The 23,996-nt window shown below is 42.0% G+C and overlaps 4 protein-coding genes across 4 annotated transcripts in view; 2 read left to right on the top strand and 2 right to left on the bottom strand.

Moving 5' to 3' along the window:
• LOC126561999 (protein alan shepard) overlaps positions 1 to 23,996 on the bottom strand; it is a 416,355-nt gene that overhangs the window by 300,134 nt on the left and 92,225 nt on the right. The gene's annotated exons all lie outside the window — the stretch shown is intronic.
• LOC126560963 (zinc finger protein ZFP2-like) lies at positions 8,694 to 19,672 on the bottom strand (the record flags this gene model as incomplete). The annotated part of the gene is made up of 16 exons (XM_050216913.1): positions 8,694 to 9,684; positions 9,768 to 9,978; positions 10,625 to 10,708; positions 11,112 to 11,195; positions 11,633 to 11,716; positions 12,234 to 12,317; positions 12,458 to 12,541; positions 13,618 to 13,701; positions 14,386 to 14,469; positions 14,837 to 14,920; positions 15,210 to 15,293; positions 15,571 to 15,654; positions 15,912 to 15,989; positions 16,077 to 16,215; positions 16,875 to 17,033; positions 19,610 to 19,672. Coding segments are annotated over 16 exons (2,307 nt in total), but the record flags the coding sequence as incomplete, so codon positions are not given.
• LOC126563245 (protein FAM136A) lies at positions 21,085 to 21,771 on the top strand. Its single transcript, XM_050219874.1, has 3 exons — positions 21,085 to 21,261; positions 21,337 to 21,528; positions 21,614 to 21,771. The coding sequence occupies exons 1-3, from the start codon at positions 21,175 to 21,177 to the stop codon at positions 21,761 to 21,763; spliced, it is 429 nt and encodes a 142-aa protein (XP_050075831.1). The 5' UTR covers positions 21,085 to 21,174; the 3' UTR covers positions 21,764 to 21,771.
• On the top strand, positions 22,362 to 23,574 carry LOC126562583 (retinol dehydrogenase 13-like). Its single transcript, XM_050219132.1, has 3 exons — positions 22,362 to 22,438; positions 22,516 to 22,779; positions 22,857 to 23,574. Exons 1-3 carry the CDS (start codon positions 22,362 to 22,364, stop codon positions 23,506 to 23,508), a joined length of 993 nt encoding a protein of 330 aa, XP_050075089.1. The 3' UTR covers positions 23,509 to 23,574.

Here is a 23,996-nt window from a genome sequence, read left to right as displayed (position 1 = left end):
CTAGGGTTGCCAGTTGTTGCGAAAAACTCCCTCTAGATGATGGCCGTATGGGAGGGCGCATTATCGTGGTACAAAAACCAGCTGTAGTTTTTCCACAAATGTGGCCGCTTTCACCGGATGGAGACTCGTATCGTCAACCGACGATTGTTGACCTCGATGGTCAACAATTTGATCGATTTTGAGCCAATTTTCTCTTGGGAGCGACTGGTAGTAACAGGAGAGCATGCATTCAGGGAGGTAGCTGGTCCCCGACCAAACATTCCTACTTATTTTCCACGGGAATGTTTTAGTTTTTCCACAATAACTGGCCGGAGGGTGGTGAGATCGCAGTGTAATGTTCCGAATGAGCCAGCTATCACCAATTTTCCATGGGAATGCTGTTGTTTTCCGCAATAACTTTGTAGAGGGTGAAGGGATCGGGTTGGGGTGTACGGCAAAAAGATGCGCGGCCTCAAGACGCATCCAACGCTATGCCGGACGTCATGATCGGACCGAGTTATCGCCAGTTTTTCATGGGAATGCTACTTTTTCATGGAATAACTTGGCGGGGGGTGGAGGGATCGGGTTGAGGTGTTCAGCAAAAAGATGTGCGGCTTCAAGACGCATCCAACGGTATGCCGGATGCCAGGATCGGACGAAGAATGAGCGAGCCTATCACCGATTTTCGACGGGAAAATCCCTTTTTCGTTGAATAACTTGACGGGGGGTGGAGGGATCGGGTCGAGGTGTTCGGCAAAAAGATGCGCGGCTTCAAGACGCATCCAACGGTATGCCGGACGCCAGGATCGGACTTAGAATGAGCGAGCTATCACCGATTTTCCACGGGAATGCTGCTGGCGGAATCCTCCCCCCCACCCCTTGTTTTGGAAAATCCCCTTTAAAATACCCTTTAATATTGAAAACCATGTTTTGGAGGTCTTTTAAAACGATATTTCAAGAAAGAAATAAAAATGAGACAGAAAAACTTAAAATTGAAAGACAAACTTAAAATGGCACGGAAAAATATTTGTCGTGACGGAAAGAAATATTTTTCTGACCACTTTTGAAATTGAATTTTGAATTTTTTGGCCGGCCCGAGCTACCTCCTCGAATTCATGCTCTCTTGTTACTACCAGTCGGTCTTGGTCGGATTTTTGTGGCAAAAATCCGGAAATTTTTATGCGGCAAAATTCGACCAGGAGTAACAGGAGAGCATGAATTCGAGGAGGTAGCAAATGGAAATTTTAAAAGTGGTCCGAAAATTATATCTTTCCGTCACGACGAATATTTTTCCGCGCAATTTAAGAGTGTTCTCCCAATTTTATGAAATTGGTCCTCAATTTTGTTTCTTTCTTTAAATATCGCTTAAAAAGTCCTCTTCTACGCGTTTTTCAATATTTAAGGGAGCTAAGGGTTCCCCCGTGCACCGATTCCCCTCTTTTCGGGAAATTCCACCAGCTGCATTCCCGTGGAAAATCTACGATAACTCGGTCATTCCTAGTTCGATCCTTGCGTCCGGCACACCGTTGGATGCATCTTGGGGCCGCGCTTCTTTTTGCAGAACACCTCAACCCGATCCCTCCACCCCCCGTCAAGTTATTCAACGAAAAAGGGGTTTTCCCGTGGAAAATCTACGATAACTCGGCCATTCCTGGTCCGATCCTGACGCCCGGCATACCGTTGGATGCGTCTTGAGGCCGCACATCTTTTTGCCGAACACCCCATCCCGATCCCTCCATCCCCTCACCCGGTTATTACAGAAAACAATGGCATTCCCATGGAAAATCGACGATAACTCGTTCATTCATGGTCCGATCGAAATGAATAGCATACCGTTGGATGATCTCTATATAGACACTTCCTCTGCCTGTATGGATGACCTGAACAGACTTAACGACTGATCCGTCTCTTCTTCTAGGGGTTAAAAATGTCTCTTCTGCGCAGTTCCATCTCGGGCGCGTCCTTGAAAAAATTGTCAGTTTCGGATAGAGTGCATCAGTGCAGAAGTACCCTAAGACCTTTATGCCTATGTCATCAGTACATCATCAGCTGGATTGACTTATACAGCTTGGTATGTCCATGCTGAATCTCCATGCCATGCGGTCCACGATAATCTCCAATTTAACTAGTCCGATGGAAGCTACGGCAGCGGCGCTGATTTTTACACGATAGAACCGGGTTAAAGAAAAGGCTTCATCACTAACAATTATTGTTTTCTTTCTTTCTTTTATTACTGATTGGTTGTGTCTATACAAATTATATCATCTCATAAATGTCTAACGGCTAACTCATAAATCGTAATAATAGTAGGAAGGAGCGGCATGCGTTCTCACCCGGCTCTCATTCTCCCCACACACACATACACAGCGCTCGTCGTAGTAAATTTAATAAAAGAAGTAAATGTTGCATTAAAAAAAATCAGAAACACACTTCTTGCTCTGGGGGGTTCAATAAATTGAAAAAAAATAATTTTTTCGCTGAAATCTGCAACACAATCTTGTTTCTTCTGTTTCGTTTTTCCTGATTTTATCATCATCTCACAAAATTTTGTAATACAATGGATCGAAATCATTTTGATAATCGTGTCACACAAAAAATCTTAATCTTTCTGTTCTCCGTGTTTTCTGCTGCACAAACCAATAAACCAGAGAGTAAAATAGTAAGTCACAAACTTAACCTTAACTAACTCACACATGCGCGCACGCACGGAAAGGAACAGACACAGCGCGACGAACGTACACAACACTACCACCTCTCACACATATGCAATACACACGTATAAAAACTGTGCCACCTGTAGGTAAATGTGTGTTCATATAGTAGGCTTGCTTCTAAGGAAAAACGTTAACGTAAATAAGTTGACTAACACACACACACTAACAACATAAGGATTGCCAACTTGTTTCCTTCTCTCCGTGTGTTTTTTATGTGTGTGAGTGTGCATGATGCTTTTCTGTGTATGTGCCATTGACACATAACCGTTTTTTTCGCTAACTTCCTTTCCCATTTCAACAATCGTAACAATTCAGCACTTCAATTCTGTACACACTCTGTCCAACCCCGTCAACCATCTGTCATGCAGCAGTCTCATTATTACACTTAACGCAAACTATCATTCTATCCCTGTCCCTCAAATAGTATCACTAACCTCGCGCATTTTCCAATTGTATGAGTGTGTGTGTGTGTTTATGTTTCTGCTGTGTGCGTAAAGATGCCCTAGCTTCCCTTCACATTTCTCACCAGGACGAAACGCGTCAAACACTAGAACGCAATGACAAATCAACCTGCGCGCGCCACCTGTGTGTGAAAATGGCCTACTAAGAAAACGTTTTAACACGCACACAGAAGCACATTCACTCTCGCTTCTTAGTAATGTAACGGTAGGTATAAGGGGTGGTAGTAGGCTGGATTTTTTATCTCTGCGAACGATGATGTGCTCTTTCTCTCCCTTCTCTCTCTTTCGCTCTCTCTCTAAACACATAAAGAGAGAAAGCTTTTGTTTTCCTTCTAGTGTTGTATGTGTTTACTGTCTGATTTACTCTTTTGTCTAATTTTTTAATCATTTTTGTGTTTTTTTTGTCTAATGCGTCCTCGTTCTTACGTTGAACAGTAATGCTCGCGTCTTTGCATATGCTTTTACAGTAGGACGACCTTACAAAATTAAGCGGATAATTTAAAAAAAAATGGGGTGTTTGACAGGTTTCGATGGCAAAATTATATCACACATTTGTTTTTTTCTTTTTTGCTGGAAATACTACTTCGAACTTTTTCTTGTGGCTATGTGTTACAGACAAATGGAAGCAAAAATGAGATAAAGCACCGTACTGGTTATTATGACTATTATGCACGTTCATGTAATCGAAATCTATTTCGACATCCTTTTTTTTTTTTTTGCTTCTGTTGGCACGGCACGTGTTTACTATCAAAACTTCCAAAACCTAAACCATTCAATTTTAGTAGGGTCGTACTACTGCTAGAAATTATGCGATCGCGTAATTAAACATTCTCTGCTCTGTTGTGTTTGTGTATGCTTTTACCCTCAATTAAATTACTATTGTTTTAAAAACGTCCACTCTTCATTTCTCGTGTGTGTTGCACCTATGTGCATATCTTTATCAATGCTTTGCTTATGAAATTACTATTAAAGTTGGTTTACCGCCTCTGGCTTTTTTCTGTTTAGAACAGTTGTTTATCATCTTTTCATTGTGGTTTTTTTTTTATTACACGTTTTGTTTGCTCTTCTTACTTTTATGTATTAGTACCACTACTTTTCGCATTAAACTGTATCTTTTTTTTTTCTTGTTTTCAAAATTTCAAACTTTTTTCATTGTTTTGATCCTAGTTTTGTAATGATGCGAGCACTTTTTCCCTACATTTCTACGTGATTATTATAGTTTTCATCTGTTCATGATTCTGTTCATTTTGCTCTGCAACTACCAAACTAGGGGACAGGGTAAAAGAAATATCTGCAGTCTGATACGTGGAAGATAAAAAGTATAAAAAGGGGTGGGGGGGGGGGGGCACAGGCAGGAGGAAAATGAACCTTTGAAAAATCTACGCACAAATTTTTCAAAAGGTTCTTCTCTACATTATGTTTTCTTGCTGTGATTGTATATTCCTTTTGTGATCTTTTATTTTTGCTTGGGTTTTGTTATTCACTTTTAAACTACTTTTGATTAGCATTCATGTATGTTTTTCTTTTGTTGCTTTGTCGTTCACTAACAGCTAACAGCAATTTATATCTAAATGGTGTAGGAATGTGCGTTGCTTTAACGTTTTTTTTTTTTGTTGCTCCTTGTCCCATCCTCTACAGCTTTACTTTACACATACTTTTTTCATACCGTTTCCATTTATAATGCGCCGCCCATTTGTTACACCATTTTGTTATTCTATTTTTATGAGGTTTTTTTTCTCTAACGTACACTGCTTCGTGCAGGATACCACTATTGGATAGACCACAGCGGACAGACAATTGACCCTACTCTGGATGCGCCTTTAAAATTATTGTTTTTTAATTCTTGTTTGTTGATCACTCTTCTTCTTCAACAAAAAAAGATTTTCCTTTCTTATTATCAGCGCTGCTTTTAATGCTTTTATCTTATTTTATGTTTTCCTATTTTATTGTGTTTTTATTCATGATTGAAATTTCCGCTTTTGCGCTTCAAAATGACAGATAGTAAACAATTAAAAAGCTTTACTGTAGATTGTTTAAAATACCCCACATTCGTATGGGGTGCTTCGTACCCATCACACTACAGAATTAATGGGGCCGCAATCGGAACAAGCGATGCATATAATAATACAAATTAGTATGCATACGACAAACAAATTGTTTATAGTTGAAAAAAAAAGAGTGTTAAAAAATATTTAGTGACATAACATTCAACATATTCTTTTGAATATCACAGAGTCCACGTGGCTAAAAAGGCTTTTATGATCTGTTCAGTTTGAACCAGACTTGAAAGAATTCACCTGTTCGGCATAGATGGTTGAAAAAACGTTTGTCATAATTTTTTTCTGTAAATAATGGTGAAGATTTTAAAAGCTGCAACCCACAAAAAGATTTGACAAGCTGAGTCGTCGTCCTGTGACATTCAGGAGACTGTGCAAGGTATTCATTGTTGAAGGATCCTGTTTGTGTCTTCTGTTGGTCGTCTGCTTTTTGAACATGTACTAACAAGACTCTGTAGGATCAACACAGCACCGTTTCCTTCAGAAGAAGCAAATCGACACTATCACGTAATGTTTTTGCAAAACATTAAAAATTGAGAATGGGCAGGAAAACAGCAACAAGAAGACCTACAAAAAAAATTATCCTCGTTGCAAGAGAGAGTAAAAAAAACATACTTGAATTCTATATATGGAAGACATGCAGCAAAACAAGATCATGAAGATGACACAAGGCGGCAGAAAACACAACCATCAAAGCAATTAGATTGCTTGATAGAGGAATAGTTCTAAGTGTGTGTGTATGTAACCATGCTTTCATCATCATTACACACTACACACACAACATTCTTACAACATGTTTACATTCTACGTACTACTAATTACTACACCTGCGCTATTGCTCGCTTTCTCGTTCACAGACTTTAATCTTTGCTCAACACACAAGCCGCCATCCATCCAACACGGATGGTTACTGCTTGCTACTAAAAACTTATGTGTGTTGCTTCTCCTGAGTGAGTTTTCTCCTCCTATTATATTTACACGCTACCCTAGTAGTAATGTTTATTTTCAGTAATGTGTACATGCGTCGGTGTGTGGTGGTGTCCGGAAGAGTGCGTGTTTTTTGTTCGATTTCATTCGATTGCTGTACATATACGCACACACCCTACGGGACGACGTGAGGTGCTTGCGATTTTGAGGAAAATGTTTGCCTTTACAAACTAACAAACTAACTAGGGACATAAGCGCACACACCTACTCACATACTGTTGTTGTGCAGTTCTCATCCCTACGCGGTAAGATAAGTCTAAGTGAGCCATTATATGGCAGGGAGGCAGCATCATCCTGTGGGAGTCTGGTCTTTAAACTACAATCAGAGAGACATGCCTTGCTTCAGTGGAGACCATGCTACGATGAAGTTTCTACCAGAAGCCAGAAGAGACTAGTATCGCTGAGGACCGGGGCCAATGAATGGCAAAAAAATGATAACAATTTCGAAACATTTACAACAACACCACAAGAGTGTTAACATGTAACAGGAAATTCCTAACACACAAGTGGTAGAGCGGTAGAGCAAGTAGATACTTAAAGATCAATATTTGTCCCATCCTCTGGTAGAATCGCAAGATCTCGTTTGATTATTGACCACCCCATCATTATCACACATATCTTTCTTGTATTAAGTCTTCCAACGATAACCATTACTGTTATCTCGCTATATTGATCGCTCTCTCCCCCCTATCTTGCATTCTTCATTCAATCAAACACAACCGATATGGATTTTTAAACAAACAGAACAAACTCAAACGAGAGAGAAGTAGTTTAAAATCTGTGTTCACATTTAATATGGTAATCTATATATATCACAACTCTGCTGACACACACACACATACATGGCGTGCCTTAATACGTTTCTTAACTCTTTTCCTCAACGCAAAATTTGCTCCTGTACATGAGATGTTTCTGAGAACGAACAACGAAATGGAAAAGCGAAGAAGTATTATTTAAAAAAAAAATGTGGCACAGCACCTCTCACTTTTTGATCTGTTTGGTGATCAGATCTAGGCTCTTAGTACATCCTTTACGCTCACACACCACAACACACACACACACACACACACACACACACACACACACACACACACACACACTACGGGGTTCTCTATCACACGTTTTTGTTTCCTTATTTTTCGTCTCTTATCTCTATCTCTCTATCTCTTTCCCCTATACCTTTCCACTTGTTGTGTCTCTTGTGCAGCAGTCTTTGCGTCGTATGCCTACAGAAGACCTATTTCATGACTCAATCGCATCATCATCTTTTGTTTATCACCGTTTGACGTCCCTTTAGTAGAGTGTCAACACTACAAAAAGCTACCTTATTAGTAATTCACCTATTAGTTCCCTACTTGCTCACACAAAATACGCCCAGGCGTTGCTATCCTGTCAGCGCTTTAGTAATAGCAGCCCGCGAGAGAGTAAGTGACAGAGAGATAAGCGCAACATGCGTGTTTAAAAAGCATGGTTTTAAAACTACAACACACGATTAACACAATTCGACAATTCGGGGCTTTTTTCCATTTTTCTTTTGTTGATGCGTGTTCCTATGACTTTACACATTTGCGAGATATACTACTACTAGTAGCTTATATATTTATACGTGTTGTGTATGTGTGTGCATGTGTGCGCATATGTTTTTTGTTTCAAAGCTTTTTTCCCGACTCCACTGTAGCTTTGTTGTTTAATGGGATCATTATGTATCTATATTTACGCGAAGTTCATCATGGTGACTGTATTTCTTAAAAAAATCCACTGTGTAATGAAAACGCGCTCAAAAAAGAAAGCAAAAGCATCGATACAAATGATCGTACCATGTACACCTATGACACGGCGATGTGGCGTCATACTAAATAATAAATATAAAATATATTTGTACACACGCACACATACTCTCACACACTTTTCCGGTGCTTAATTGATACACCGCGAGGGTGTACATATGTGAATAAAAAAGCCCATCATCCATCTACTGATGGAATGCGGCGAAGAGGAGTGGCTTTTTCCCCGTTTTTTTCCTCCCTACTTTTGTTTCCGATTGTCGCCCTCCGTCTCCCCTTCTCCTCTTGATTTCCTCCTGAGTATTAAAGAACGTCTTCTTCTTGAGTCCCGCTCTACGCTTTTGCATCCTGACGACTGCAGAACGATAAATCCTACCAAAATATAATTTTTAATCTTCAGGGGGGCACCCTTATAAATGTAGGGGCGGCCCACGGCGGGGAGGTGACATCGGCGCCGGTCTACATATGGCAGGGCCGGGGTTCAAAAATCCCATCTGGGCCGTTCCCCTATCCAACTACGTGGTATCAGCAAGTCTAGTAAGCCATTTCGATGGCCGGCGTGACCTGAAGGGTCTTTCAGCCAAAAAGAAGCCGGGTTAAAAAATCTATACTTTAGAGAATTCTATCGTCCTAACCAGCGTCGTGATGGCAGTACACCCACCCGCGTGCGAGGTCCACAAGTACCTGACTTGGGGACCTTTTCTACTTACCGACGGTACCATTTTCCTCATCCGGCTTTTCCGCCTTCACCACAAATGGTAACATCATCGGTGACACGTTCGGCATAAGGGACGACACACCGGCCGGCGACGGGTTGCTGCCGGCTGCCGCATCAACGGCAACCGACGCCGACGGCCGTATCGTGGGTCCCTTGCAAGCGTTCCATTATGTGCTGTGATTGTTGTTGAACGGCGGAATGTGGAACAGGGGCGACAGGATCTTGTGCGATATGTTGGGCAGATGGGAGATGTGCGGATGGTGGAAGTTCACCTGATGGTGCAGATCGCCGGACGCACCGTGGTCCTGCGGGTGGGGCAGATGCGAACTGATCAGATGGTGCGACAGTTGCTGCTGCAGATGGATCGGAAGGTTGTGCTGCTGTTGCAGTACGAGATGCTGCTGGTGGCTACCGAGCGGTGACAGTTGTTGCTGCTGCTGTTGTGGATGTCCTTGTTGTTGCTGCTGCTGCTGTTGATGTGCTTGTTGCTGTTGTTGCTGCTGCTGCTGTTGTTGAGCATGAGCGGAAGGATGCTGTGGAAGACCAACACCCGGTGGAGTGTGTTGTTGTTGAGCATGTGGATGGCCGGTCGGTATGCCGGACAGTATGCCACCGTTCGACGTCACATGCCCATGATGAGAGTGTGCCGCCGGTGGTAGATTGTGTGCAGTTACGTTCGAACCAACCGACGACGAAATGACTGAGGTGAGGATGGCCGAAGGAAGATGCATCGGGGTGGGCGGTTGCGATTGACTAACGCTAATACCGTTCGCACCATTCGCTGGACCATTACCATTGGTGGTGGTGTTGATGTGTTGCTGCATCCCCGAGTTCGAGCTGCCGTCGATGTCTATCTCGCTCTTGATGTTTTCCAGCTTGACACCGTGCTGCTGAACGCTGTTGATGCCACAATGTCGCGTGTGCCGCTCAAACTCGATGATATCCTCGAACTGCATCTTGCACGTCTGGCAGCTGTAGAGAATGCTAAAGCAATAAGATACAACAACATAAAAGTATACCGGGACTGGCAACGCTTTGGTTACTACTTTATCTTGGCCGATACTTACGCCATCACCTGACCGTTTTGCTGCTCCTGCTTGATCGCCTGCTTCTGATGGCTGAGCAGATGTTTCTTCAGGTTCGAATACTGCGAATAGGACTTCGGGCACAGTGGGCAGGTGTGGGGCCGTATGCCGAGATGGACCATTTCGTGCTTTTTCAGGTTGGCATTTTGAGAGAATGCCTTATCACAGGTTTTGCATTTGAATGGTTTCTCCCCTGTGTTGGAGATAAGAGAGAGGGATCGATAGATAAAATTCAAAAGTTGTAAAACATAAAAATTTTAAACTAACAACTATTATAACCAACTAAAACGGATGAGCATCAAATCGAAAGTTACCAAGGTGGTGGTGTGAGAATAATCATAAGTAATTCGAAATTATTACATCGAGAGAGAAGGACTAACGTATTATTATTGCTATTTTTTCGAATGAATTTTGTAGTTCTATCGTGTTAAAATGTATTAATCTAAATCAAATTGTACGAAACGCAACATTGTAATCGTTAAAATACATACAATTGATATCCGACTTACGCAAAGAATTCGGAGATACGTGGACTTGAAAATTTGATACGTGTGCTGGATATTTTTTTGCAATAAGAATTACGCATTACACATTACACAGAAAATAAAATAATTTTGCTGAATATTTCTTAATTAAAGACTAAATTTTCACGCTTTTTTTTTCAAATCAACGATGAAATGTAATTTTTGAAAGTTCGTTAAGGGAGGTAAGATTAGAATTCGTTTTCTTAAAATCAGATACAAATGATGAGTGAAGTAAAATATTAGAGTTTCGCGGATTTCTCCGATCCCCGTTATCCGCGTAAGTCGGGAAGTTACTGTAATAAAGCATTTAATTACCCGTATGGAGCATCTGATGCTTAACCATGTTTGCCTGTTGAGCAAATGCTTTATCGCAAGTTGGACATTTGTATGGTTTGATTCCTAAACACGGGCGCGATTGTGATTGTGTGTGCGATTGTGCGTATCCAGACGGTGCAGCAGCCGAGCAGCCGAGTACCGAGAGAATTGCAGCCGAAGACCGAGAAATAGAAACACAAAATTAAAACAAGTTATCTCTTATTATATTCCCCCAAATTCCGGTATCTCTAATCTGTGCCATATATATTCTGTCCATGCATAAGCATGCTGGCTGCATAGGTACGACGCTACATCAACAACAACACTACACATTAGCAACAATGACAACATAGGGAGGGTGAGTTTTAAGTGTGTGTATGTATACACAACCGGATAAAATAAGAGCACATTTTTAAGAAAGGTACTAAGTGGTTAAAGGAATTAAACGTAAAAACTTAAGAAGAAGAAAAACAAACGTATGCATTACCGCTGTGGAGCATCTGATGTTTAACCATGTTGGCCTGCTGGGCAAAGGCTTTATCGCACACCGAACATTTGTATGGTTTTATCCCTGGATACGCGCAATTAGAAGACACGTGTCGTCCATTTTTGGTTTTACGATTAACAAACGCGCGATCGATCATAGAAGGGAGAGAAACGAAAGGAAAATTGTAAATGAAACAACGGCAATCTTGGAAGCGTGTAGACGGAATAAAATTGAGTGTTATTTAACGAAAAACAACAAACAAAAATATGCTTGCTTGGTATGTTGCTTGCTCGGCTAGCTTTAGGCCACACTGATCGTGCAACGTGCAGCAGCATCGCGTTTATCATTCCTTGGCGCAGAAGTCGCCAAATGATCAACGCAATCCAGGTGAGCATTTGTCACAACAACAACAACCAGAGAAGCAGACAAGCACAGAACACAGCCGGAGAGGAGCAAAACAAAACAAAAAAGGAAGAGAAGAAAAAACATTGTAGAAAAGAAAGGAATATAAATTGTATTACCGGTATGAAGCATCTCGTGTTTAACCATGTTGGCCTGCTGTGCGAATGCCTTGCCACAGGTATTGCATTTGTACGGTTTTAAACCTAATGAGACGAAAAGGAGTAGGAGCAGTTGGTTTTGGGCGCTTTAGTGAACATTGTCGTATTGAAAAAAAAAAAAAAAAACAAGATAGACTTCACAGAGTTTGCTTACTAAAAGCCAGATAAAACGGGGAAACGAGAGAGAAGATGATTTTAAAACATATCCTCTAGTAGTAAAAGCTAAAAATATGTTGCACTCGTAATCGAATAGAGCCGCGACAACACCTTTGCTTCGGTAATATTGGGTTTTGATACTCTTTCGTTTCAGTGTGATTCGGCTAGGAAATTATCGCTACGCGGGCACCATAGACCGAAGGAGTTTAAGAGCTTTGGAAATGTAAATTTTCGAACCATTCCATTCAGCGCCGAGCGCTCTCATCTTCCCTTGTTAGACACTCTTGTAAGGTACTTGGAAATTCTAGTGCAGCATGCAATCTTGAAGAATGGGAAGGAAAGATTCGGTAGGCTATTGGTTCGCCCTCTTTTTGTAACATTTAAATACAGGAATTCGATAGTTTACCGGTATGAAGCATCTGATGTTTAACCATATTGGCCTGCTGGGCAAACGCTTTGTCACATGTACCACACTTGTACGGTTTTAATCCTGCGAGATAAAAAAAAAGATGAAAAAGTGGAAAAGGGAGGAAAGGGGTTCCAGTTTTAAAATAAACGAACGCAATACAAAAAAAAAAAGTAAACAAAATCGAACCTTCTGCATCATCTCAAAATTGCGCTCACACTTACCCGTATGCAACATTTGATGTTTCATCATGTTTGCTTGCTGGGCAAATGCCTTGTCACAGGTGGGACACTTGTACGGTTTAATACCTGCAAAACAAATTAAAATTGCTGTAGTTTGCAAGCCTCATTTTTTCGATTTAGGGAATCAGGGGGGGGGGGGGGGGGGGGGAGAGGTGATGCGCACTAACTAAAAGGATGTGAAGCATTTTAAAGGCTAAAATGAAACTGTATCAGATGATGATGTGTGTTTGATTGGGTAGTTTACAAAATAAAATTAAAAAAATAAGTAAAAGAATCTAGTGTTTGCAGATAAAAAACGGAACAAATGTATCCACACGCTTTTCCTGACATGACATGGCCCAGCAGTTTGCGAATCAACAACAACAAAAAAGTGTCTAAAATAATGAAAACAAAACGCGTTAACATACAATTAATTTTTTGTCTTCTTTTTCTCAACACACACACACACACAAAAGAAAGCCCTTGTGTTTTGTTGTACCAAACTATAATAATGCGCAAAAACGGGAGGTGTGCGGACGAGAAACAAATATTGATAAGTTTCACTCAGAGAGTTCATTGCATTTGGTTTTGTTAAACGCTTTGTAACAACACTATTTATTATTCTTGGTGGCCCAGACACAGAATTAAACATTCCCTACGTTTGCGTTATATGAATGACCGTACAAAAAGCGCGCGCGCTCTCTCTCTCTCTCTGTCTCTGATGATGCTCTGATGCCTTCGTTCCTGTATAACGCATGCCTCGGCTTAACCTTACATTGTAAACGTGTTTAATGCTAACCCTCTCCATTTGGATTGAAAAAAAAAACACGCTAACTTTACGTTAGTTGGAAAATTTAAATAGTATGTGTAAAGTTATTTCATAATTAGTTCTTTTTCTCTCTCGCTCTATATATAACTCTAGTTTTTTTGCTGATAAAACTATCGCATAGCTGCGAAGTTTTTCTAAATAATTTTCGCTTACGGTCGATAATAAAGTTCTTGATTTTTTTTCTTGTTTGTCAAAAAGAGATGCTGTGTTTTGATGCTGATCAATGCTCTTATGTTGTATTTTTTTTATGGCGAATCGGGTTCGCGCTCTCTAGAATCATCATCATCATCATCATCTAGTATGGTATCGATGTAAAAACACTCTAGTGAATTACCGGTATGAAGCATCTCGTGCTTAACCATGTTGGCCTGCTGGGCAAATGCCTTTCCACAGGTGGAACATTTGTACGGTTTAACGCCTGCATTTTCGCGCCATCGTTGATCGCCGGTGGGGCATAACATACGGACGGACACATTATCCCGGGCGAGGGGCGCGCGTTCGACGGCGACACGTGCGTACAGTGTGCGGGGAGAGGGTTGCGACGATGCGAGATGCACGACAATGGATGGTTAAACGTAAAATATATTTTTGCATGTAAAAACATCAGTTCAGTAGACGGTGCAAAACACCGGTTACCGAGTATTTTTGGCGTTTGATAACACGATTACACGCGTACCCGCGCGGATGAAGTAGTGGTAGTGGTGGTAGTAGTAGTGGTAGTAGTAGTAGACGGAGGGCAAAAGAAGACACGCGCGCGCACACGGATATATGGCCAAGCGGTCGGAAAAGAGAAAAAAGAGAAAATATCCACCGATCAGTGACATGAAATTGTAAACAAAAAAAAAAAACAGGAAACGTAAAATGAACACGACAACACAAACAACAATCAAACGAATCAATTGGTGAAGGAAAGGAACTCGCAACAGGGACGATTGTTAAGAGACAAACTTTGAAAACAAATGAAGCCATTGAAAACAATAAAACTGCTAACTAGTGGGGAGGAGAGCAAGGTGAAATTATATCAACTGATGGAATGATTTTGAAAAGCGTATTCGAATACGAATAGTTTACATTGAATGTGTCTCGCGCTTGTCCAACTTACCGGTGTGCAACATTTGATGTTTCACCATGTTTGCCTGCTGGGTAAAGGCTTTCTCACAAACAGGACATTTGTAGGGTTTAAGACCTAGAACGAAATTAACATAGAAGAAAAATAATCAGAATTTGGAAACCACAACTATTATTTTGTTCATCAAGAAAGTGTAGGAATATTGTACCCCTCTGACACATGCACATAACCATCAGTATGAACCAAACAAATTGTCATCACTTTTAGGCCGGGGAACGCAGTCAAAGAAACGTTACGAAGCGTTACATTTAAATGTTTCGCTTCGGTCTGTTTCGGTCGTGTGTTGCCCCGGGCCTTATACGATCGTGACGAAACTGTGAAGTTGTCATCAAAGCTAGTGCATACTGTCTTACGGATACACTTTCCATCCCCAAATGATAGAAGGACAGGAAAATAGGCTAGTGATAGGAAAACGATTACTTACCAGTATGTAACATTTGATGCTTTATCATGTTGGCGTGTTGGGTGAATGCTTTTTCGCAAACGGGACACTTGTAAGGCTTCAAACCTGGCCATCGAAATCACCGTATGAACAAGAAGCAAGAAAGAAAAGAAAACAGTTTTTTTGTATTAGCAAACAAACTTAAAATTTGTACGAATGAAAACGTTACAGAAAAAAAATTAAAAGATGTTACGGAAATAATCAATTGTAAATAAATGTTAAGGAAAGCAAACATTCCATAAATAAGGGATGATCTACAGAGAAGGCGTTTTTAGTTAATCAGGAAAAACATTACGAATAGGACTATCTTAGTGCACTATTATAAGTATAGACTGATTGAAAAACTGTGTCTAACCTGTATGAAGCATTTGATGTTTGACCATGTTTGCGTGTTGAGAGAATGCTTTTTCGCACACCGGACATTTGTATGGTTTAAGTCCTGTAATTGAAGATGATTAAATAGTGAGTAAAAAAAGATGTAGCAATGGACAAAAACCTTGGGGAAAGGGAATGTAGAACGAAGCATAGATCCCTTTGTTTCGTACACTATTGTGCATCAGAATGAACCAAACTGTATGTCATCAATGTAAAAATTGTGACCATGCTGTGTAAAGTAGTCATCATAAAATAGTGTACGAGATGTGGAAATCATGTTTTTTTTTGTCGTTGTTAACGACAAGAACAAAAAATACGACAAAGTGAAGAAGTGTGCTTACCGGTGTGAAGTAGTTGATGTTTCAGCATGTTGGCTTGTTGCGTAAAACATTTCTCACAAATCGGACACTTGAACGGTTTAAGTCCTGTACGGGAGAGAGAAGCAAGAAATCGAAAGAAGTGACGTTAATTTCTAAACATTTGTTAAAAGCGAATATTGGCCTAAATAAGTGGAATTTCTGTTGTGAATGCATTGTACATCAGAATGAACCAAACTTTTTTAAATTGTCGTCAAAACAATATTCCCGCAAACGCTGTGAAAGGTGTCATCATTGGCAAATGCATATCTCACAAACAAATGGGTAAAACTGTCAACAACAACAACAAAAAATGCAGAACTCACCATTGTGGACGAGATCATGTCGTTGCAGGTTGGCCAGCTGGGTGAAGCCTTTGTTGCAAATCTGACACACGAAAGGACCTACCCGGGTGGGGATTAAGAAAGTTTAGAAGGTGAATTTTAAACAGTTCATCACGAGTAGCTACTTTTTAGGGTTGTACTACTTACGTTCACCGGTGTGTGCCTTGGTGTGCTTCCACATCGAACTATGGCTGGGAAATTCTTTACTACAAATCTCGCACTTAAACTTGTTCTCCGTCAAATGCTTGGTCCGGTGCTGTTCCATCTCCTCCATTGTATCAAAACGCTAAAGAAAAACGAAAAAAGAGGAAAATATTAAACTTAATTCTCCAACCCTAATTATCTACATGAAAGGTAAACCTTTTTCAAATTAAGGTCACCAGTATTATTCATCCAGACAGTGTAAATTTCTTCAAGGGAATTTATTACTCTTAATAAAAAAAATAAAAATAAAAACAGGGAAAGGATTACATTGGGCGGGATGTGTATTGGTTCTTCGATCTGCGCAACGCGGGCATGTATTTACTCCTTGGAAACCAACATTTCAAGAATAAAATTCTAAGATGGCACACGTAAAGAAACGCCGATGAATGAGCGTGAAAAGAGTAACGCGAGTGGATCAGGAACAGGTTTTGTTATTTTTAAATCCCTTTCCTGACCCTCTATGTATGTGTATGCTTATCTTTTCCTTCTCATCGTTGAAGTTCAGATACATCACAGGGAACGACAAAGAATAAAGTAGCGAGAAAGAGAGCAGGATCAGTAATTCAGTGTTGGGTAGGAAACTTGTTCTCTAGTTTTATGCTCGGTATTAAAGTACAGAAAAAAAACCCCTTACATTGCCACTAACAACCCGCCGATCTTGTACGACGCTCTGCGTGGTGTACATGAAGCACGAAGATGAGCTTCTATTGCAGGTGAAAACGGATAAGTTAGTTAACCTACCTTTCGGCATTGTGGACACTTGATTTTGTTGAGATTGATGAGCGTATTGCCCAGGGACAGCGATACGACAAAGTGTTTATTGTCTGCTAGTGCCAGCGAATCTTGCTGGAGCATTTCCGACCGAGTTAGTTCAATTACACCATCCTCGAATTGGGATTGCTGGAATAAAGAAAGAAAAAAGAAGGTAAAAAACTGATCTCAGGCTAACGGCAACAGAAAAACGTTTTCTCCTACCAAAATCTCATTCTAAACAGATACACGAGACATGCGTAAGTGTATTTTTGGTATTATAAACTATAATCTTTCCATCTCACTTTGTGAACAATATTTTTATTCGAAATAAAATGAAAGAAAAAAATGGGTAAAAATTCCAACACTCATCCCGCAGGAAGGCCGCTCCGAAAGGGGAAAAAGAGCGAATCAAGCCACAAGAAGGTGGTGACGAAAGCGAAAGCATAAACGACGAATAAAGGTAAAGAGACACAGCATGGAGGGAAGAACGACGACCAATTTAGAAACTGTTGGTCGACGCTGGGGGAGTCAATATGCGGGATTCGTTCCCGGTTGGAAAGGAGACGGTACACGCAATGATGTATACGGTGGAATGGAACATTTATAAAAAAGGATGACTTGTAGGAAGGAAAGATGCGTCTCTTAACTGTGCCCGCGCCCATTCTGGTGGTTGGAGAGGTTTTGTGTGTAGGTAATATTTATGTTCCTGGGATGAGGAATGGTGAGCGATGTGGGGAAAAAAGTCACGACGACCCACGGAACTATAATGAATTTATCGTCCAAAATTCACCACACACCGGCCTAACATTGGTCGGAAATTCGTTGGGCATGCATGCTTTTTTGTGTGTGTGTGTGTGTGTCATCCCGTTGGTCCGATTGCTCTCCGACTCTGGGGGAGGGTGTGAGAACATGCATCGAAAACTAGGGTGTTATTTAATTAATTAAATAAGAACAACTAACATACATAAACAATTTTTGTGCTGTTAAAATAAACACATTCACATCACAAAATTAGCCTACTAAGTACACCGCGCGAGACGACATCTTTGGTTGCTGTGTTGCTATGCTACTTGTTTGACCCTTTCCTTCGTCCATTTTTTTCTCCTAGCCACATAAAATCGCTACTCGCGGAATCAATCTTTCCGCTCCTCTATATAGTCACCATCATCATCTCCGCGCATTGTGTACGCGTAATGTGTGTGTGTGTCCGCGCGTCCATTCGCAGATTTTGGCGAACGTCGAAATCCAGCTCGCTCTCTCCGCCTCCTCTTTGCTTCCTTTTCGCAAAGCAAAAAAAAAAGCAGTCTAGAGAGCTGCTGCTGGCCCCACAAAATCGATCACATTGCCAAAAATTCGCGAATCGTGGCGAGCCTCCCCCTTGGGCACCTTTTTTTTCACCACCACCCCGCAGACGACGAGAACTATAGTGTGTAAAGGAAAAGGTGGAAAAAAGAAACTAAAATGGTGTGTAGAAATAAATTGAGAAGAAAGGAGATAACAAAAAAAACCTTCCAAAAAACGAGTCCATGCCTACATTTGGGACTGGAGCGGCCAAAGAAGCTCCTCGCTATGGTACCTACCCAACCCGCCAGTAGAAGTTACTTCCAGGGTTGAAGAGAAAGAAAGATATCCCGGGGACCCTCGGTTGGTACCCGCGGGAAGGATCGTTCCGCTGGCTCCCGTGAACCTATGAAGGGCACCAAACAACGGAACGGCGAGGAACGAGAAAAAAATTTACAAGATGCACACCAGCAGCAACAGCAACACCACACACTACACGAAGCGGAAACCGCGCTGGTCCGCAACGAACGGGCCAAATTTTGGCAATGCAAAGGGAAGGCAGGCTTCGATTTTTTCTTTGCCGTGTACCGCACACCACTACTAGAGCATAATATTCGCAAAGGGGGGTTTTTTATGGTGTGTCTGTCTTCCTTTCTGTTCGCTGTTGCGCTACTGCGTTCGCGATATTGACAGTCGGTTACATATGACGTGGGACACAGAGCATGCGGGAATGGGTGTTTTGCCACTGCTTTCATTAGCCATTTTTGTACTACAGGAAAAATCTTTAGAAAAAAAAACCCCTTATGAAGTAGATCAAAGTATGATTAAACTTTTCAAAAAAAACTTGACCCCCCTGATTTTTAAACTTCCGTTATTACTTACAATCCCGGTTCCAGTTTCAATGTGACCCACTACATTTCGCGAAACCACATTTTCCTGCACCCGCACGCTTCACTTTTTTTGTCCGTCCACGATGTGCAAGATTATGCGATTTCACGCATACCGGAGCAGTGTTGTTCGCCGGCCTGACTGACAAGTACACACGCACACAAATGCCGATGGTTTGTTCGCTGTCGTAATCGCGACCGGCAGCCACCAAAACTGCACACACGCACATGCACGTCGCACGGTGTGTCTAGCCCTCGCAGCGGCCGCCGAAGCGACCAACAAAATATAAAGGGATCGAAAAGAAAAAGCTTCACTTGTCCCATCAAAAATCGCGACATTCCGCACGGGGTTAATAGAACCGGATGAATGAATATCCATCGAACGACATTCACAAGGAGTGGTGACTATTCTTCGCTCACACTGTCTACTGCGATGAAATGCATGCTCTTTTCACGTGTAATAAAGGTTAGGATTGGTAAAATTGAACCCCCTCTCCCCGCACCCGGATGGGGGCAACCAAATTTAACACGAGGGCCTCCGGCACGCGTACTCACCAGCGGATAGAACATGGTTTTACACTGTTCCTGTGATTGCTCCAGGTTGCCGATGCAAGGACAGCAAGGACGATATCACAGCTGGTGTTTCTGCCTGCTACTGCTGCTGCTGCTGGCCGGTGAGGAGCAAGTTTCGAAACGGACGAGAAGGCGACGCTAGGCCCTTCCACGTCTAATCGACACGCGACACACACAGGCTGATCCGGAAGCGCCGCTGCTGATGCTGTTCCGCCGTCTCGGGTGTGCGTGCGTGCGTGTGTGTAAAACGTGTATTGCGTCCTTTCCCCACACACACACACCACCACCGCTTGCTCATACCACCATGGGAACGAACCGGAGGAATCTAGCTTACTAGATTACACCTGCCTCCTACTTTGCACCGAAAGTCTTGCCGGTGGGTGTGCGCTCACGAAAATGGCCACCTTATCTTCCCTCCGAGAGACACCACTCCTTGCGCTTTTTTTCACTTGTTTCTGCTACTGGCTTTTCAGGGCGGGGGGAAAGCGTGGATCGGTTCCTTTGCTCTAGTGGTGGTCGTGGTGATGGTCTCTCGTCTTTCTTCAGTCCTTTCACACAGCCACACAATAGGGGGGTTTCAAGGGGTAAAAAAGCGTATTCCTATAAAGCGCCGGGTAGCACGACACAGTGGAAGAAATGCGGTGTGCCGTCCGCTTTCCTGTTCCGACGCGGTGTGTAAAATGGCAGTTAGGCGTGGAACGAGGGGAATTTGCACTTTCCACCGGGAATTATGGTTGAGGAACCGACGGAAAAATAAATGGAAAAACCCAAAACCCGAGGCACCAAGAAGGAAAAACGAGAGACTCTTGGGGGGCCACTGCCACTCGGTGCGTGTGCTTCTTTTCTTCTTCACGGTTTAAGTCGCAACGTCGTGGTCGTCGTCGTTGTCGACCGCTGCAGCCGCTTTCCGAAACTTGTCGCCGTAGTCTACGGGGTACGGGTGAATGTAGATGTGTGAACCTGCTCCGGTTGGTTGCAAGTGTGCGTTTGTGTGCGTTGGACCGAACGGGAATGACAATTGTGACGAAAATTCGCCTCTGTCAATGGCAAGCAAAAATCAACAAATAAATTATTTTTTCAACTATTTCTGGACAAAATATTCTTTTTTTCGTATAACTTCAGTACAAAAAATTATTTTATGATTTTGTGATTGTTGATATGACCCTGTGCGTTTGCTAAATAATCATAAATCGCTTGCAACAGAAGCCATGTGCGTGACGTCAGAGGCGAAAACAGCTGGCCCACGTGGTGATCCAACATGACAGACGGTAAAAAATTGATTTAAAAATTCAGAAACAATCATTTTGCTAATCTTTACTTACACAAAAGTCTAATTAAATGTTTTGCTCTCTTTTCCATCCATTAGTGAATTTTTTATTCGTTATTCGTCGATTCATTCCAAGCGCACATGCATATGTTTTCGCCTGTTTACATCATGACGCAACACAAACGTCAAGCGCCGGGATCACGAAATTTACAGCAGCAGTGCACAAATTGTTGATAGTGCGAGAAAGTACATTATTTATTCTACACCCTTACCTGCCGAAATGATTGAACAACAGAAGCAGCGCATTGAGATGGAGATCACCAAACAGTTGGATGATCTCGATCGCAATGTTCTGCGCAAAATGCAAGTAAATATGGCGAACATTTCACTAGACCGTGGGTATGATCGAACGCATGTAATTATATTACTACTCTTATCCAAGGCTGATATGCACGATTGTGCGGCAAGATGTTGTAAGGATACGGCTTCATCGATGGACACGGTACAGCAGTGCGTTGAACGATGCTCCATCCCTGCACAGCGTGCCCAACAGCATGTGGAAACGGAGATAAACTCCTTCAACAGCCGGCTGCAGCGTTGTGTAATGGATTGCAATGATACAATCAAAGACAAGGTGCAGCTGTTCGGAGGTGTGAACGCAATGAAATTGGAGAATATTTTCTAATTGAAGAATGTCTGTCTGTGTGATTCTTTTCTAGATGGGATCGAATCCAACGGAAAGCGATATAGCTAAATATACAGCGGAGTTCGAACGATGTGCCATCAAATGCGTAGATAAGCATGTTGCAATCTTGCCCAATATGTTCTCGACCATGCGGAAAGTTCTGCAAAGCAGGTCATCGTCGTAAACTGTGGTACAACAAGTATGCACACTCTACAACTATACCACCTGCGTGTGACTACAATCGTGCATTTAAATGGTAACGCAGAGAAGGTGTAGCTTAAAGGATACTAGCAGTTGTACAGAGGGATAAAGTGAAAAAAGTATATTGATATTAAATACAAAAAGTGTTCCGATTTTGTATCATTCTTATCGTCGTTTGATAATAAGTGAGAAGCGTTCAAATCGAACATGATGTTCATGTATTCCGTTCAAAATTGATCATTACATCAATCTGTTAGCTTAAAGTTTGGTAGAACATAATCACTTCCTGCTTTTTGTATAAGTTTATCCAATTAAGCAGTGTAGTCTGTTAATTTATGAACGATCTTTTTAAAATCATCGCACGCGTGCTCTTTGACACATTCGTTAAGCAGTGTCAAAAAGATTGAACGAACAACAGATGCTGGCAACACTGTCAACCAGCAAACTCTCGAGATGTAAACAAAAATTATCGATTTTGCACACTCCTTCGTGGTACATTTCGAGGATTTACGATCGCTAAAACATGAAAAAAAAATTAGGACGACCTTTCCCGTAAAATATTTCGCAAACAGTGTGGAAAAATGTCAATATTTCGAAATAAATTAATTCTGGCCGGTAGTGCAATCGGCACTCTGCTAGGTGGCGTCGTTTTGTTAAAGTAAGTAGGATGTGGTGTCTTATAATTCCAACTGAAACATTCCGCCAATAAAAACACACAATTCCATTTGATTTTAGGGATCGTATGCAAGGCGCCGTTTTCGAGAAGAATGTACGAGCGGATGGAAAGGTAGTCATAATTACCGGAGCAAATACCGGCATCGGGAAGGAGACGGCCCATTACCTAGCGCGCCGCGGTGCCCATGTGTACATGGCTTGTCGGGATATGAAGAAATGTGAAGAAGCGCGCGAAGAGATCGTGCTGGACACGAGAAACCCGCTAGTTTATTGTCGCGAATGTGATCTCGCTTCGATGCAATCCATCCGACAGTTTGTTAAGCAGTAAGCATTCCATTCCATTCGAAACAGGGACGATAGTTATGTAACGGTATCGATTTGCTTTTCCCCCTTTTTTGTAGATTCAAATCAGAACAGCAACGGTTGGACATTCTCATAAACAATGCGGGAGTGATGCGTTGCCCACGCACACTCACCAAAGAAGGCATCGAGCTGCAGCTGGGCGTCAATCATATGGGTCACTTTTTGCTCACAAATTTACTGCTCGATACGCTAAAGTTAAGCGCGCCTAGCCGTATCGTGGTCGTGTCCAGCTTAGCCCACACGCGAGGCCAAATAGCGTTGGACGATTTGAACAGCAGCAAATCGTACGATGAAGCTAAAGCGTACGAGCAAAGCAAACTTGCCAATGTACTGTTTACGCGTGAACTGGCCCGCCGGCTCGAGGGTACGGGTGTGACGGTGAACGCACTCCATCCCGGTATCGTCGATACGGAACTGATGCGTCATATGGGCATTTTTAACAGTTGGTTTTCGGGCATATTTGTGCGACCGTTTGTATGGCCGTTCCTAAAATCACCACTGTACGGTGCTCAAACTACAGTGTATGCGGCACTCGACCCGGATTTGGAGAAGGTTAGCGGACAGTACTTTAGCGACTGCGCACCGAAGGAGGTGGCCGAACAGGCGAAAGACGATCAGGTTGCAAAGTGGTTGTGGGCCGTGAGTGAAAAGTGGACTGGCACACTGACTGGAACTGCAGCTGTTTCCTGACACCGGATTCTGCGTATGAATAACAATAAGGATATTGTTATTTTTACGACAGATCAGCAAGCAACGGCAACGTCCTCGCCAGTTAACCGATCATCCCAAGCAGCAGCGGGCTAAGGCGATCATTGTGGTTCGATCGTAACAGACACTTGTGGAATAGGATTTTTTTGTAAGCATAAGTGTAATCTAGTCGTCACTGCTATTTGCTTTTGTTTGCTGCTGTTTCTGTCTTGCTAGTTGATGGTAATAAAATAAAACCACACAAACCAACTCAAAATAGCATTCACAACGTAAATCATGTTAAATCGATACGGCAATTGTTGGTTCTATGTTAAAAAAAAAAATACAAAACACATCAAAAGTGAGGTTAGCTCCACAATTCTCTCCTTTAGTTTCCTCATTCTACCGAAACAACGTAACACGGATATTGACAAGGGAGACAATAGCAAACAATCCGAATGACGAAAGCACTAGTGCACTGAGCGAATGAT

Source organism: Anopheles maculipalpis, chromosome 3RL (genome assembly GCF_943734695.1).
Source record: "Anopheles maculipalpis chromosome 3RL, idAnoMacuDA_375_x, whole genome shotgun sequence".
Taxonomy (NCBI): Eukaryota; Metazoa; Arthropoda; class Insecta; order Diptera; family Culicidae; genus Anopheles; species Anopheles maculipalpis.
Note: the sequence above shows the minus strand (reverse complement) of the source record. Positions and strands in the feature narration are given on the sequence as shown.